We start from the raw sequence: 17,570 nt of genomic DNA on the forward strand, positions 1-17,570 counted from the left end.
CCCTTGTGAAGCCCTTATTTACCATCGTATAAACATGGCTTACCGGATCCCATAGGGAAAAAATGACAGCTTCCAGCATTACATCGTCTTGTTAGAATGTGTCATACCTCAAGCAGCAAGAGACTGCACACTGTTCCCCCAACTGAAGTTAATTGCTCTCAACAGTCCTGTGTGGAACAGCCATGGATTTTAGTTACGGTGCTAAAATCATTTTCCTCATACAAACAGAAATCTTCATCCCTTTTCTGTTTCTGAGTAAATAGTACATACCAGCACTATTTTAAAATAACAAACTCTTGATTGAATAATAAAAACTACAGTTAAACACTAAAAAACTCTAAGCCATCTCCGTGGAGATGTTGCCTGTACAACGGCAAAGAGAATGACTGGGGTAGGCGGAGCCTAGGAGGGATCATGTGACCAGCTTTGCTGGGCTCTTTGCCATTTCCTGTTGGGGAAGAGAATATCCCACAAGTAAGGATGACGCCGTGGACCGGACACACCTATGTTGGAGAAATTAGTCTTTCACTCTCTCCTGCCACATGGCTCATGCTCTAGACCAGTGATGGTGAACCTTGGCACTCCAGATGTTTCCAAACTACATTTCCAATAATGCTTAGACATTCTGAAGTCCAGCTGAGCATCATGGGAAACATAGTTCTGAAACATCTGGAGTGCCAAGGTTTGCCATCACTGCTCTAGACATTCCCAATTGTCTCCTCATTCAAATGGGATAATACTACGTCAATATAGGCCTCAACCTAGTCTTCTTATCATAGAGCATCTCAACTACACAGCTGCCTCTCTCAGTATGTGGTCATCCGTTCTAGAGGGAGATACTGGAACACTCCATTAGTACAAGTACCTTATTATTAATTATACCCCGATAGCTAAATTGATACTGGAGTTTAAAAATAAGCTTATTATAGGCAGTGAAAAAATTTTCATAACATAAAAAAAGACTTTTTTTTAAAGGAAATGTTCTGTTAATTTAAATAATTGTGTATTGGTTTTTCATCTCTTGCACATCTATTTTCATATAAACGTTAGCCAAGTCAAATTTTGTGCAACTTTAAAGCCCTTGACTATCCGCTTTGGCAGTTACATTATGATAATTAGGCTCAAAAATATCAAACCCTGAGACCATAAAATAGCTACTATAAGACTAAAGTAGTAAAACATGCTACTGAAAATATGCATTATTTTAAGTTTGTGCTAATATTTACTGCTACATTGCCTGAGAAACACTGGAGGCTCAGAAGAAAGTATGCACTCATTGGAAAACGAATAGATAACTATAAGAAAATCAACAGACTGGTAAATACTTTAAACGTCCTCCTTCTCCAAAAGGGGTGGTGCTACAAGTTCCTGTAATGACTAAGGGGTAAACACGCGTACACACAGAATACTTGGTGCTTATAAAAGAGAAGGCAAACTGCTACTGTGCATGCTGTGTGCTTGAGAGATCCACATCAAGGAGAGTCCTTGTAGTCTCGGCTGCATTTCATGGAGATTCCTTGGGTGATTACAGGCAAGTTTCTTCCAAGTGTGAAGACCCAAGATCTGCAATTTGGTCCAGCGCGCACACAAATTAAAACCATTACGGCTCCCTCCCAGAGGAACAAGAGAACTGGAAGAAAATAGAATGTATGGCACTGAGGATAAGTTCACATCTTCTTGGTCCGGCGGCCAACTTGGTAGTAAAAGTATCCAGTGATAAGTATGAAGAGCAGGCAACTAGACAGAAGCATGGCAGATGCAAAACACGTGGTTCCAATTTCAATCACAGCCACTGCAGTCACTGAATAAAAGGGACAAATAAAAATGTTAATTAGTAAAAGAACAAAATGGAAAATGAGTTATCACATTTTTAGCTTCATTTCTTTGTCACTTTCCAACATTACCACAAACCACCATTTTACTGCCATTAAAAAATAAAATAAAAATGGTAAATCTTTTTTTTTAAACATAAATATTAAATATGGATGATGTAAAGTCTTATTTAGCCTCTCAAGTTACATATAAAATAAAAGAAAAGGAAATGTAAGTGCAATAATTTAGTTTGTCTAAGTGCATTGTAGAAGCAATCAAACTGCAGAGGTAGAGACGGTCAATACGATAGCTTTTAAAATGGCCTTGATATTATTTCCAAGATTATGTTTGTGTGAAATGGGTAGCTTTTTGAAGGGTTCTACTGTACGTTCATTTGACAGGTTATTTTAAAAACAGGGATCAAAGACGTTCTGTGATGGTTAAACTCAATCAACTTTTTTTTTAAAAACTCATCTAGTATGTTACTATCATAAAAATTAAATCATCCAAAACCTACTAGGAGAAATAACAAATCAGATCGAAACAACAAAACCACTATAGTTTTTAAAATTTTCTAATTGGATTTTAATGACAGCACAAATGACCCTTTTAAAGTCTGCTTTTAGTGAAATTGTAAAACCCAGTAAAAATAATTTTTAATAATAATACAGCGTATGCTATTTTACAGAGATATGTGGAAACAATGTGCCATCAAACTAATTTTGATGAATGCACCATAAAAGGAACACTGTAATCAAGCGTTCTGTCATCTATATGAAAAAAGTAAAGACTGTTTCAATGTAAAATAATATACCACTATAATTTGTGCACTTTCTACAAATACTCATTGCCCAAAAGTACTTCACAGTAATGCTCAGTAAACATTAGCAGGAAGTACATGTCAACCAATATCCAACAACAGGAAGTACCCATCAACCAATGAGCAGTAGTCGGAAGTATACAACCGATAAGCTGTATTTTTTTTTTTTAATTAAAACAAACTTTGCTTAAAATTATTTTTCATAAAATATAAATAAAAAAATGTACTAGTATAGCTGCTACTCTTTCACATAGCTAACACTAAATTTTGAGTATAGTATCCCTTTAAAGGGAAGAAAAGGTCAAATATGTGCATGTGTTCACATACAATTTAAATAGAATCAGTTTTGCAATATACTCCCAATAACACAAAAAACATAATTTATGTAAGAACTTACCTGATAAATTCATTTCTTTCATATTAGCAAGAGTCCATGAGCTAGTGACGTATGGGATATACATTCCTACCAGGAGGGGCAAAGTTTCCCAAACCTCAAAATGCCTATAAATACACCCCTCACCACACCCACAATTCAGTTTAACGAATAGCCAAGAAGTGGGGTGATAAAAAAGTGTGAAAGCATATAAAATAAGGAATTGGAATAATTGTGCTTTATACAAAAATCATAACCACCCCAAAAAAAGGGCGGGCCTCATGGACTCTTGCTAATATGAAAGAAATGAATTTATCAGGTAAGTTCTTACATAAATTATGTTTTCTTTCATGTAATTAGCAATGAGCTAGTGACGTATGGGATAATGATTACCCAAGATGTGGATCTTTCCACGCAAGAGTCACTAGAGAGGGAGGGATAAAATAAAGACAGCCAATTCCTGCTGAAAATAATCCACACCCAAAATAAAGTTTAATGAAAAACATAAGCAGAAGATTCAAACTGAAACCGCTGCCTGAAGTACTTTTCTACCAAAAACTGCTTCAGAAGAAGAAAATACATCAAAATGGTAGAATTTAGTAAAAGTATGCAAAGAGGACCAAGTTGCTGCTTTGCAAATCTGGTCAACCGAAGCTTCATTCCTAAACGCCCAGGAAGTAGAAACTGACCTAGTAGAATGAGCTGTAATCCTTTGAGGCGGAGTTTTACCCGACTCAACATAGGCAAGATGAATTAAAGATTTCAACCAAGATGCCAAAGAAATGGCAGAAGCTTTCTGGCCTTTTCTAGAACCAGAAAAGATAACAAATAAACTAGAAGTCTTTCGGAAAGACTTAGTAGCTTCAACATAATATTTCAAAGCTCTAACAACATCCAAAGAATGCAATGATTTCTCCTTAGAATTCTTAGGATTAGGACATAATGAAGGAACCACAATTTCTCTACTAATGTTGTTAGAATTCACAACTTTAGGTAAAAATTCAAAAGAAGTTCGCAACACTGCCTTATCCTGATGAAAAATCAGAAAAGGAGACTCACAAGAAAGAGCAGATAATTCAGAAACTCTTCTGGCAGAAGAGATTGCCAAAAGGAACAAAACTTTCCAAGAAAGTAATTTAATGTCCAATGAATGCATAGGTTCAAACGGAGGAGCTTGAAGAGCCCCCAGAACCAAATTCAAACTCCAAGGAGGAGAAATTGACTTAATGACAGGTTTTATACAAACCAAAGCTTGTACAAAACAATGAATATCAGGAAGATTAGCAATCTTTCTGTGAAAAAGAACAGAAAGAGCAGAGATTTGTCCTTTCAAAGAACTTGCGGATAAACCTTTATCTAAACCATCCTGAAGAAACTGTAAAATTCTCGGAATTCTAAAAGAATGCCAAGAAAAATGATGAGAAAGACACCAAGAAATATAAGTCTTCCAGACTCTATAATATATCTCTCTGGATACAGATTTACAAGCCTGTAACATAGTATTAATCACAGAGTCAGAGAAACCTCTTTGACCAAGAATCAAGCGTTCAATCTCCATACCTTTAAATTTAAGGATTTGAGATCCTGATGGAAAAAAGGACCTTGCGACAGAAGGTCTGGTCGTAGCGGAAGAGTCCACGGATGGCAAGAGGCCATCCGGACAAGATCCGCATACCAAAACCTGTGAGGCCATGCCGGAGCTACCAGCAGAACAAACGAGCATTCCTTCAGAATCTTGGAGATTACTCTTGGAAGAAGTACTAGAGGCGGAAAGATATAAGCAGGATGATACTTCCAAGGAAGTGATAATGCATCCACTGCTTCCGCCTGAGGATCCCGGGATCTGGACAGATACCTGGGAAGTTTCTTGTTTAGATGAGACGCCATCAGATCTATTTCTGGAAGCTCCCACATTTGAACAATCTGAAGAAAAACCTCTGGGTGAAGAGACCATTCGCCCGGATGCAACGTTTGGCGACTGAGATAATCCGCTTCCCAATTGTCTATACCTGGGATATGAACCGCAGAGATTAGACAGGAGCTGTATTCCGCCCAAACCAGAATTCGAGACACTTCTTTCATAGCCAGAGGACTGTGAGTCCCTCCTTGATGATTGATGTATGCCACAGTTGTGACATTGTCTGTCTGAAAACAAATGAACGATTCTCTCTTCAGAAGAGGCCAAGACTGAAGAGCTCTGAAAATTGCACGGAGTTCCAAAATATTGATCGGTAATCTCACCTCCTGAGATTCCCAAACTCCTTGTGCCGTCAGAGATCCCCACACAGCTCCCCAACCTGTGAGACTTGCATCTGTTGAAATTACAGTCCAGGTCGGAAGCACAAAAGAAGCCCCCTGAATTAAACGATGGTGATCTGTCCACCACGTTAGAGAGTGTCGTACAATCGGTTTTAAAGATATTAATTGAGATATCTTTGTGTAATCCTTGCACCATTGATTCAGCATACAGAGCTGAAGAGGTCGCATGTGAAAACGAGCAAAGGGGATCGCGTCCGATGCAGCAGTCATAAGACCTAGAATTTCCATGCATAAGGCTACCGAAGGGAATGATTGTGACTGAAGGTTTCGACAAGCTGAAATCAATTTTAGACGTCTCTTGTCTGTTAAAGACAGAGTCATGGACACTGAATCTATCTGGAAACCCGAAAGGTTACCCTTGTCTGAGGAATCAATGAACTTTTTGGTGAATTGATCCTCCAACCATGATCTTGAAGAAACAACACAAGTCGATTCGTATGAGATTCTGCTAAATGTAAAGACTGAGCAAGTACCAAGATATCGTCCAAATAAGGAAATACCACAATACCCTGTTCTCTGATTACAGACAGAAGGGCACAGAGAACCTTTGTAAAAATTCTTGGAGCTGTAGCTAGGCCAAACGGCAGAGCCACAAACTGGTAATGCTTGTCCAGAAAAGAGAATCTCAGGAACTGATAATGATCTGGATGAATTGGAATATGCATCCTGTAAATCTATTGTGGACATAAAATGCCCTTGCTGAACAAAAGGCAAGATAGTCCTTACAGTTACCATTTTGAACGTTGGTATCCTTACATAACGATTCAATATTTTTAGATCCAGAACTGGTCTGAAGGAATTCTCCTTCTTTGGTACAATGAAGAGATTTGAATAAAACCCCATCCCCTGTTCCAGAACTGGAACTGGCATAATTACTCCAGCCAACTCTAGATCTGAAACACAATTCAGAAATGCTTGAGCTTTCACTGGATTTACTGGGACACGGGAAAGAAAAAATCTCTTTGCAGGAGGTCTCATCTTGAAACCAATTCTGTACCCTTCTGAAACAATGTTCTGAATCCAAAGATTGTGAACAGAATTGATCCAAATTTCTTTGAAAAAACGTAACCTGCCCCCTACCAGCTGAGCTGGAATGAGGGCCGCACCTTCATGTGGACTTAGAAGCAGGCTTTGCCTTTCTAGAAGGCTTGGATTTATTCCAGACTGGAGATGGTTTCCAAACTGAAACTGCTCCTGAGGATGAAGGATCAGGCTTTTGTTCTTTGTTGAAACGAAAGGAACGAAAATGATTATTAGCCCTGTTTTTACCCTTAGATTTTTTATCCTGTGGTAAAAAAATTCCTTTCCCACCAGTAACAGTTGAGATAATGGAATCCAACTGAGAACCAAATAATTTGTTACCCTGGAAAGAAATGGAAAGTAGAGTTGATTTAGAAGCCATATCAGCATTCCAAGTTTTAAGCCATAAAGCTCTTCTAGCTAAAATAGCTAGAGACATAAACCTGACATCAACTCTGATAATATCAAAAATGGCATCACAGATAAAATTATTAGCATGCTGAAGAAGAATAATAATATTATGAGAATCATGATCTGTTACTTGTTGCGCTAAAGTCTCCAACCAAAAAGTTGAAGCTGCAGCAACATCAGCCAAAGATATAGCAGGTCTAAGAAGATTACCTGAACACAGATAAGCTTTTCTTAGAAAGGATTCAATTTTCCTATCTAAAGGATCTTTAAACGAAGTACCATCTGACGTAGGAATAGTAGTACGTTTAGCAAGGGTAGAAATAGCCCCATCGACTTTAGGGATTTTGTCCCAAAATTCTAATCTGTCAGACGGCACCGGATATAATTGCTTAAAACGTTTAGAAGGAGTAAATGAATTACCCAATTTATCCCATTCTCTGGAAATTACTTCAGAAATAGCATTAGGAACAGGAAAAACTTCTGGAATAACCACAGGAGATTTAAATACCTTATCTAAACGTTTAGAATTAGTATCAAGAGGACCAGAATCCTCTATTTCTAAAGCAATTAGTACTTCTTTAAGTAAAGAACGAATAAATTCCATTTTAAATAAATATGAAGATTTATCAGCATCAATCTCTGAGACAGAATCCTCTGAACCAGAAGAGACATCAGAATCAGAATGATGATGTTCATTTAAAAATTCATCTGTAGAGAGAGAAGTTTTAAAAGATTTTTTATGTTTACTAGAAGGAGAAATAACAGACATAGCCTTCTTGATGGATTCAGAAACAAAATCTCTTATGTTATCAGGAACATTCTGCACCTTAGATGTTGAGGGAACTGCAACAGGCAATGGTACATTACTAAAGGAAATATTATCTGCTTTAACAAGTTTGTCATGACAATTAATACAAACAACAGCCGGAGGAATAGCTACCAAAAGTTTACAGCAGATACACTTAGCTTTGGTAGTTCCAGCACTAGACAGCGATTTTCCTTTAGTATCTTCTGACTCAGATGCAACGTGAGACATCTTGCAATATGTAAGAGAAAAAACAACATATAAAGCAAAATTGATCAAATTCCTTAAATGACAGTTTCAGGAATGGGAAAAAATGCCAATAAACAAGCTTCTAGTAACCAGAAGCAAAGAAAAAATGAGACTGAAATAATGTGGAGACAAAATCGACGCCCATATTTTTTGGCGCCAAATAATACGCCCACATTATTTGGTGCCTAAATGCTTTTTGGCGCCAAAAATGACGCCACATCCGGAACGCCGACATCTTTGGCGCAAAAGGACGTCAAAAAATGACGCAACTTCCGGCGACACGTATGACGCCGGAAACAGAAAAGATTTTTTGCGCCAAAAAAGTCTGCGCCAAGAATGACGCAATAAAATGAAGCATTTTCAGCCCCCGCGAGCCTAACAGCCCACAGGGAAAAAAAGTCAAATTTTTAAGGTAAGAAAAAATGATTGATTCAAATGCATTATCCCAAATATGAAACTGACTGTCTGAAAATAAGGAATGTTGAACATTCTGAGTCAAGGCAAATAAATGTTTGAATACATATATTTAGAACTTTATAAATAAAGTGCCCAACCATAGCTTAGAGTGTCACAGAAAATAAGATTTACTTACCCCAGGACACTCATCTACAAGTTTGTAGAAAGCCAAACCAGTACTGAAACGAAAATCAGCAGAGGTAATGGTATATAAATAAGAGTATATCGTCGATCTGAAAAGGGAGGTAAGAGATGAATCTCTACGACCGATAACAGAGAACCTATGAAATAGACCCCGTAGAAGGAGATCACTGCATTCAAATAGGCAATACTCTCCTCACATCCCTCTGACATTCACTGCACGCTGAGAGGAAAACCGGGCTCCAACTTGCTGCGGAGCGCATATCAACGTAGAATCTAACACAAACTTACTTCACCACCTCCATAGGAGGCAAAGTTTGTAAAACTGAATTGTGGGTGTGGTGAGGGGTGTATTTATAGGCATTTTGAGGTTTGGGAAACTTTGCCCCTCCTGGTAGGAATGTATATCCCATACGTCACTAGCTCATGGACTCTTGCTAATTACATGAAAGAAAACACCAATTGTTATAGAGTTTAAAATGTATGAGAAATAGCTTATTTATGTTTATATATGAAATAGCTGGTTTGATTCTTTAAAATCCCCACCCATTAAAATAGGTTGCTCTTGCAGGGAAAGCAGATCTCTTTATTTTATCGCTTTCTGTACACACACTTCTTTATATTATCTGTCTGTTTACTAAAGCCCAATACTTAGAGCCCGCTGATATAAAGCTTTCTGGGCTGGCGAGATTATTTAAAAATGGTTATGGAAAATCTGTGTAAACACAGCCAGCGGAAGAAAACATAATTTATGCTTACCTGATAAATTCCTTTCTTCTGTAGTGTGATCAGTCCACGGGTCATCATTACTTCTGGGATATTACTCCTCCCCAACAGGAAGTGCAAGAGGATTCACCCAGCAGAGCTGCATATAGCTCCTCCCCTCTACGTCACTCCCAGTCATTCGACCAAGGACCAACGAGAAAGGAAAAGCCAAGGGTGAAGTGGTGACTGGAGTATAAATTAAAAAATATTTACCTGCCTTAAAAACAGGGCGGGCCGTGGACTGATCACACTACAGAAGAAAGGAATTTATCAGGTAAGCATAAATTATGTTTTCTTCTGTTAAGTGTGATCAGTCCACGGGTCATCATTACTTCTGGGATACCAATACCAAAGCAAAAGTACACGGATGACGGGAGGGATAGGCAGGCTCTTTATACAGAAGGAACCACTGCCTGAAGAACCTTTCTCCCAAAAATAGCCTCCGAAGAAGCAAAAGTGTCAAATTTGTAAAATTTGGAAAAAAGTATGAAGCGAAGACCAAGTTGCAGCCTTGCAAATCTGTTCAACAGAGGCCTCATTCTTGAAGGCCCAAGTGGAAGCCACAGCTCTAGTAGAATGAGCTGTAATTCTTTCAGGAGGCTGCTGTCCAGCAGTCTCATAAGCTAAACGAATTATGCTACGAAGCCAAAAAGAAAGAGAGGTAGCGGAAGCTTTTTGACCTCTCCTCTGCCCAGAGTAAATGACAAACAGAGAAGACGTTTGTCGAATTCCTTAGTTGCCTGTAAGTAAAATTTTAGAGCACGGACTACATCCAGGTTGTGCAGTAGACGTTCCTTCTTTGAAGAAGGATTTGGGCATAAAGAAGGAACAACAATCTCTTGATTGATATTCCTGTTAGTAACTACCTTAGGTAAGAACCCAGGTTTAGTACGCAGGACTACCTTATCCGAATGAAAAATCAAATAAGGAGAATCACAATGTAAGGCTGATAATTCAGAGACTCTTCGAGCCGAGGAAATAGCCATTAAAAATAGAACTTTCCAAGATAACAACTTTATATCAATGGAATGAAGGGGTTCAAACGGAACGCCCTGTAAAACATTAAGAACAAGGTTTAAACTCCATGGTGGAGCAACAGTTTTAAACACAGGCTTAATTCTGGCCAAAGCCTGACAAAAAGCCTGGACATCAGGAACTTCTGACAGACGTTTGTGTAACAGAATGGACAGAGCTGAGATCTGTCCCTTTAATGAACTAGCAGATAAACCCTTTTCTAAACCTTCTTGTAGAAAAGACAATATCCTAGGAATCCTAACCTTACTCCAAGAGTAACCTTTGGATTCACACCAATATAGGTATTTACGCCATATCTTATGGTAAATCTTTCTGGTAACAGGTTTCCTAGCCTGTATTAAGGTATCAATAACTGACTCAGAAAATCCACGTCTTGATAAAATCAAGCGTTCAATTTCCAAGCAGTCAGCTTCAGAGAAGTTAGATTTTGATGTTTGAAGGGACCCTGTATCAGAAGGTCCTGTTTCAGAGGTAGAGACCAAGGTGGACAGGATGACATGTCCACCAGGTCTGCATACAAAGTCCTGCGTGGCCACGCAGGTGCTATTAGAATCACTGATGCTCTCTCTTGTTTGATTCTGGCAATCAATCGAGGAAGCAACGGGAAGGGTGGAAACACGTAAGCCATCCTGAAGTCCCAAGGTGCTGTCAGAGCATCTATCAGGACTGCTCCTGGATCCCTGGATCTGGACCCGTAACGAGGAAGCTTGGCGTTCTGTCGAGACGCCATGAGATCTATCTCTGGTTTGCCCCAACGTCGAAGTATTTGGGCAAAGACCTCCGGATGAAGTTCCCACTCCCCCGGATGAAAAGTCTGACTACTTAAGAAATCCGCCTCCCAGTTCTCCACTCCCGGGATGTGGATTGCTGACAGGTGGCAAGAGTGAGACTCTGCCCAGCAAATTATCTTTGATACTTCCATCATAGCTAGGGAGCTTCTTGTCCCTCCCTGATGGTTGATGTAAGCTACAGTCGTGATGTTGTCCGACTGAAACCTGATGAACCCCCGAGTTGTCAACTGGGGCCAAGCCAGGAGGGCATTGAGAACTGCTCTCAATTCCAGAATGTTTATTGGCAGGAGACTCTCCTCCTGACTCCATTGTCCCTGAGCCTTCAGAGAATTCCAGACGGCACCCCAACCTAGAAGGCTGGCGTCTGTTGTTACAATTGTCCAGTCTGGTCTGCTGAATGGCATCCCCCTGGACAGATGTGGCCGAGAAAGCCACCATAGAAGAGAATTTCTGGTCTCTTGATCCAGATTCAGAGAAGGGGATAAGTCTGAGTAATCCCCATTCCACTGACTTAGCATGCACAGTTGCAGTGGTCTGAGGTGTAAGCGTGCAAAGGGTACTATGTCCATTGCCGCTACCATTAAGCCGATTACCTCCATGCATTGAGCCACTGACGGGTGTTGAATGGAATGAAGGGTGCGGCAAGCACTTTGAAGTCTTGTTAGCCTGTCCTCTGTCAGGTAAATCTTCATTTCTACAGAATCTATAAGAGTCCCCAGGAAGAGAACTCTTGTGAGTGGAACGAGTGAACTTTTCTTTTCGTTCACCTTCCATCCATGTGACCTTAGAAATGCCAGCACTAACTCTGTATGAGACTTGGCAGTTTGAAAGCTTGAAGCTTGTATCAGAATGTCGTCTAGGTATGGAGCTACCGAGATTCCCCGCGGTCTTAGAACCGCCAGAAGAGCACCCAGAACCTTTGTGAAGATTCTTGGAGCTGTAGCCAATCCGAATGGAAGAGCCACAAACTGGTAATGCCTGTCTAGGAAGGCAAACCTTAGGTACCGATAATGATCTTTGTGAATCGGTATGTGAAGGTAAGCATCTTTTAAATCTACAGTGGTCATGTATTGACCCTCTTGGATCATAGGTAAAATTGTCCGAATAGTCTCCATCTTGAACGATGGAACTCTTAGGAATTTGTTTAGGATCTTTAAGTCCAGGATTGGTCTGAAAGTTCCCTCTTTTTTGGGAACCACAAACAGATTTGAGTAAAACCCCTGTCCCTGTTCCGATCGTGGAACTGGATGGATTACTCCCATTAACAAGAGCTCTTGTACGCAGCGTAGAAACGCCTCTTTCTTTGTCTGGATTGTTGACAATCTTGACAGATGAAATCTCTCTCTTGGAGGAGAGTATTTGAAGTCCAGAAGGTATCCCTGAGATATTATCTCTAGCGCCCAGGGATCCTGAACATCTCTTGCCCAAGCCTGGGCGAAGAGAGAAAGTCTGCCCCCCACTAGATACGATCCCGGATCGGGGGCCCTCAATTCATGCTGTTTTAGGGGCAGCAGCAGGTTTCCTAGTCTGCTTGCCCTTGTTCCAGGACTGGTTAGGTTTCCAGCCTTGTCTGTAGCGAGCAACAGCTCCTTCCTGTTTTGGTGCAGAGGAAGTTGATGCTGCTCCTGCTTTGAAATTACGAAAGGAACGAAAATTAGACTGTCTAGTCTTGGCTTTGGCTTTGTCCTGAGGCAGGGCATGGCCTTTACCTCCTGTAATGTCAGCGATAATCTCTTTCAACCCGGGCCCGAATAAGGTCTGCCCTTTGAAAGGTATATTAAGCAATTTAGACTTAGAAGTAACATCAGCTGACCAGGATTTTAGCCACAGCGCCCTGCGTGCCTGAATGGCGAATCCTGAATTCTTCGCCGTAAGTTTAGTAAGATGTACTACGGCCTCCGAAATGAATGAATTAGCTAGTTTAAGGACTCTAAGCCTGTCCGTAATGTCGTCCAGAGTAGCTGAACCAATGTTCTCTTCCAGAGACTCAATCCAGAATGCCGCTGCAGCCGTGATCAGCGCAATGCATGCAAGGGGTTGCAATATAAAACCTTGTTGAACAAACATTTTCTTAAGGTAACCCTCGAACTTTTTATCCATTGGATCTGAAAAAGCACAGCTATCCTCCACCGGGATAGTGGTACGCTTAGCTAAGGTAGAAACTGCTCCCTCCACCTTAGGGACCGTTTGCCATAAGTCCCTTGTGGTGGCGTCTATTGGAAACATTTTTCTAAATATCGGAGGGGGTGAGAACGGCACACCGGGTCTATCCCACTCCTTAGTAACAATTTCAGTAAGTCTCTTAGGTATAGGAAAAACCTCAGTACTCGTCGGTACCGCAAAATATTTATCCAACCTACACATTTTCTCTGGTATTGCAACTGTGTTACAATCATTCAGAGCCGCTAACACCTCCCCTAGTAATACACGGAGGTTTTCCAGTTTAAATTTAAAATTTGAAATATCTGAATCCAGTCTGTTTGGATCAGAACCGTCACCCACAGAATGAAGTTCTCCGTCCTCATGTTCTGCCACCTGTGACGCAGTGTCTGACATGGCCCTAATATTATCAGCGCACTCTGTTCTCACCCCAGAGTGATCACGCTTACCTCTTAGTTCTGGTAATTTAGCCAAAACCTCAGTCATAACAGTAGCCATATCCTGTAATGTGATTTGTAATGGCCGCCCAGATGTACTCGGCGCTACAATATCACGCACCTCCCTCTGAGCGGGAGATGTAGGTACTGACACGTGAGGCGAGTTAGTCGGCATAACTCTCCCCTCGTTGTTTGGTGAAATTTGTTCAATTTGTACAGATTGACTTTTATTTAAAGTAGCATCAATACAGTTAGTACATAAATTTCTATTGGGCTCCACTTTGGCATTGCAACAAATGACACAGGTATCATCCTCTGAATCAGACATGTTTAACACACTAGCAAATAAACTTGCAACTTGGAAATACAATTCAATTAGAATAATATTAAAATGTACTGTGCCTTTAAGAAGCACAGAAGATCTATGACAGTTGAAAATTAATAAATTGAAACAGTTATAGCCTCAATCCTTGTAAACAACACAACTTTAGCAAAGGTTTAATCCCATTAGCAAAGATAACAAATTCTGAAAGCAGGAAACAAATTACAGAATAAACGTTTTTTATCTCAGTCAAACTATAATTCTCACAGCTCTGCTGAGAGAAATTACCTCCCTCAAAATAAGTTTGAAGACCCCTGAGCTCTGTAGAGATGAACCGGATCATGCAGGGAATACAATGAGTTGCTGACTGAAATATTTGATGCATAGAAAAAGCGCCAAAAAACGGCCCCTCCCCCTCACACACAGCAGTGAGGGAGAACAGAAACTGTCAGAAAAACAGATTAAGCAACTGCCAAGTGGAAAAATAGTGCCCAAACATTTATTCACACAGTACCTCAGCAAATGAAAACGATTTTACATTCCAGCAAAAACGTTAAACATAATCTCTAGTTATTAAACAGCTTTATGTATTTCTTACAGTGTAATTCTAGTGAAGTACCATTCCCCAGAATACTGAAGTGTAAAGTATACATACATGACATTATATCGGTATGGCAGGATTTTCTCATCAATTCCATTGTCAGAAAATAAAAACTGCTACATACCTCTATGCAGATTCATCTGCCCGCTGTCCCCTGATCTGAAGTTTACCTCACTCCTCAGATGGCCGAGAACAGCAATATGATCTTAACTACTCCGGCTAAAATCATAGCAAAACTCTGGTAGATTCTTCTTCAAACTCTGCCAGAGAGGTAATAACACACTCCGGTGCTATTTTAAAATAACAAACTTTTGATTGAAGATATAAAACTAAGTATAATCACCATAGTCCTCTCACACATCCTATCTAGTCGTTGGGTGCAAGAGAATGACTGGGAGTGACGTAGAGGGGAGGAGCTATATGCAGCTCTGCTGGGTGAATCCTCTTGCACTTCCTGATGGGGAGGAGTAATATCCCAGAAGTAATGATGACCCGTGGACTGATCACACTTAACAGAAGAAATTACACTCCCAGTGGGAGGTAGGAGAGATAAGCAAATAAAATGTTCATTTCAATTGTTCCAAGGATTGGGCTTTGGTAAACAGACAGAGATAATATAAAAAAGCATAAGTGTACGCAGAAAATGTATTTAAAACTAAATCTAATTTCCCTGCAGGTTCAATCCGTTTTGATTGATTGTGGTTCCAAAGAACAAATTCAATAATTTCTTATACAAAAACAAACATAAAGGAGCATTTTCTCATACAACTTACACGATGCAGCGGGTATAAAGTCATTGGAAACACAAGAAGGAAAAAACTAATTTAGAGTAAACTGTCCCTTTAACGCACACCTTTGCCGCCTTCTTACAACAAACAAGCATGGATATGGTTTTTGTACGGATACGGACATACTTTTAGCAACTGCTTATCCTCAGTTTTTACCCATCTAAATCTATACTCTGGATAGCACAAAGAAAAAAATATCAAACCAAGAAAACAAAAATCAACTCTGATTTTCCAAAACCTTTGGTTGTGACACAAAAACATAAATTATGCTTACCTGTTGGGAATTAAGAACTTGGCCACCAGGAGGAGGCAAAGACACCCCAGCCAAAGGCTTAAATACCTCCCCCACTTCCCTCATCCCCCAGTCATTCTGCAGAGGGAACAAGAAACAGTAGGAGAAATATCAGGGTATAGATGGTGCCAGAAGATTAATTAAATTTAGATCCGCCCACCGGAGATACAGATGGGAGCCGTGAACTCTCCTCCCCACAATGGAAATTAAATTATCAGGTAAGCATAATTTATGTTTTCCATCTAAAGGGGAGGAGAGTCCACGGCTTCATTCATTACTGTTGGGAAACATATACCAAAGCTCTAGGACACTGAATGAAACCGGGAGGGTGAAAGGCGGATCCTAATCTGAGAGCACCACAGACTGCAAAACCTTTCTGAAGCAAAAATGTAAAATTTGTAAAACTTTGTAAAAGTGTGTAAGGAGGGCCAGGTAGCTGCCTTATAAATTTGCTCCATAGAGGCCTCATTCTTGAAGGCCCAAGACGAAGCCACAGCTCTAGTTGAATGAGCCATGATCCTCTGAGGAGGCTTATGTCCCGCTGTCTCATAGGCCAAGCGAATCAAGCTCCTCATCCAAAAGGACAAAGAAGTAGAAGAGGCTTTCTGCCCCTTGCGCTTCCCTGAATACACCACAAAAAGAGATGTAGAGTGTCGGAAATCCTTTGTAGCCTGAAGATAGAACTTTAAGGCACGAACCACATACAGGTTATGAAGTAACCTCTCCTTAGAAGAAGGGTTAGGACACAAAGGAGGAACAACTATTTCCTGATTGATGTTACTGTTAGACACCTCCTTGGGAAGAAACCCCACACTAGTGCGAAGCACAGCCTTATCCACATGAAAAACCAGATAAGGATACTCACATTGCAAGGCAGCCAGTTCAGATACTGTGCGTGCCGATGCAATGGCCAACAGGAAGAGAACCATCCAGGACAGAATCTTAATGTCAATGGAATGCATAGGCTCAAACGGAACCTTCTGCAATACCTTAGGGACCATGTTTAAGCTCCATGAGGGAGCAGACTGTCTAAAGAAATCCTCTCTTGGCCAAGACTAGGCGTTCAATCTCCACGCAGTCAGCCTCAGAGATATCGAGATTTTGATGTTGAAAAGGACCCCGTTTCAGCAGATCCCTGTGACAGGGTAACCTCCACGGCGGAGAGGATGACATCCCCACCAGATCCGCAAACCACGTCCTCCGAGGCAACGATGGAGCAATCAGAATGGCCAAAGCACACTCCTGTTTGATGCGCGCCACTACACGAGGCAGAAGTGGTAAAGGTGGAAAAATGTAAAATAGGCTGAACCCCCAACACACCGCTAAGGCATCTATCAGCTCTGCCTGGGGATCCCTGGACCTCGACCCGTATCGGGGTAGCTTGCAATTGAGTCTGGATGCCATGAGATCTATCTCCAGCGTTCCCCACCTGAGAAAATCTCCGCAAATACTTTGGGTTGAAGAGACCATTCCCCAGGATGGAAGGATTGCCTGCTGTGAAACTCTGCTTCCCAGTTGTCCACACCTGGAATGTGAATCGATGAGAGCGAGCAGCTGTAGGACTCCGCCCACTCCAAGATCCGAGACACCTCCATCATGGCTACAGAGCTCCTCGTACCCCCCTGATGGTTGATGAAAGCCACAGAGGTAATGCTGTCGGTCTGGAATCTGATGAAGCTGAATGACCCCAGAGGAGGCCATGCCTTCAGAGAATTGTAGATTGCTCGGTGTTCCAGAATATTTATCAGAAGGAGAGACTCCTCCCGTGAATATTTTTTTTGTGCCATCCTGGAACCCCAAACAGCTCCCCATCCTGCCAGACTCACGTCCGTAGTCAGAATCTCCCAGGACGGTCTCAAGAAGGATGTCCCCATGGACAGTTGCTCCGGACGGATCCACCAAGAGAGGGAGATCCGAGTCCGAGCATCCATGGATATCTGCTGTGATAGATCTGAATGATCGCCGTTCCATTC

The 17,570-nt window shown here is 40.9% G+C and overlaps 1 protein-coding gene across 2 annotated transcripts in view; it reads right to left on the minus strand.

Annotated features, from left to right (window-relative positions):
• Positions 1 to 512: 512 nt before the first annotated feature.
• TP53I11 (tumor protein p53 inducible protein 11) overlaps positions 513 to 17,570 on the minus strand; it is a 421,602-nt gene continuing 404,544 nt past the window's right edge. For both annotated transcript variants that reach the window (XM_053720240.1, XM_053720239.1), the window contains exon 7: positions 513 to 1,801. In XM_053720240.1, the coding sequence (XP_053576215.1) occupies positions 1,668 to 1,801 (134 nt within the window). In that variant the 3' untranslated portion in view covers positions 513 to 1,667. The remainder of the gene's footprint in view (positions 1,802 to 17,570) is intronic.

Source organism: Bombina bombina, chromosome 7 (assembly GCF_027579735.1).
Source record: "Bombina bombina isolate aBomBom1 chromosome 7, aBomBom1.pri, whole genome shotgun sequence".
Classification (NCBI taxonomy): domain Eukaryota; kingdom Metazoa; phylum Chordata; class Amphibia; order Anura; family Bombinatoridae; genus Bombina; species Bombina bombina.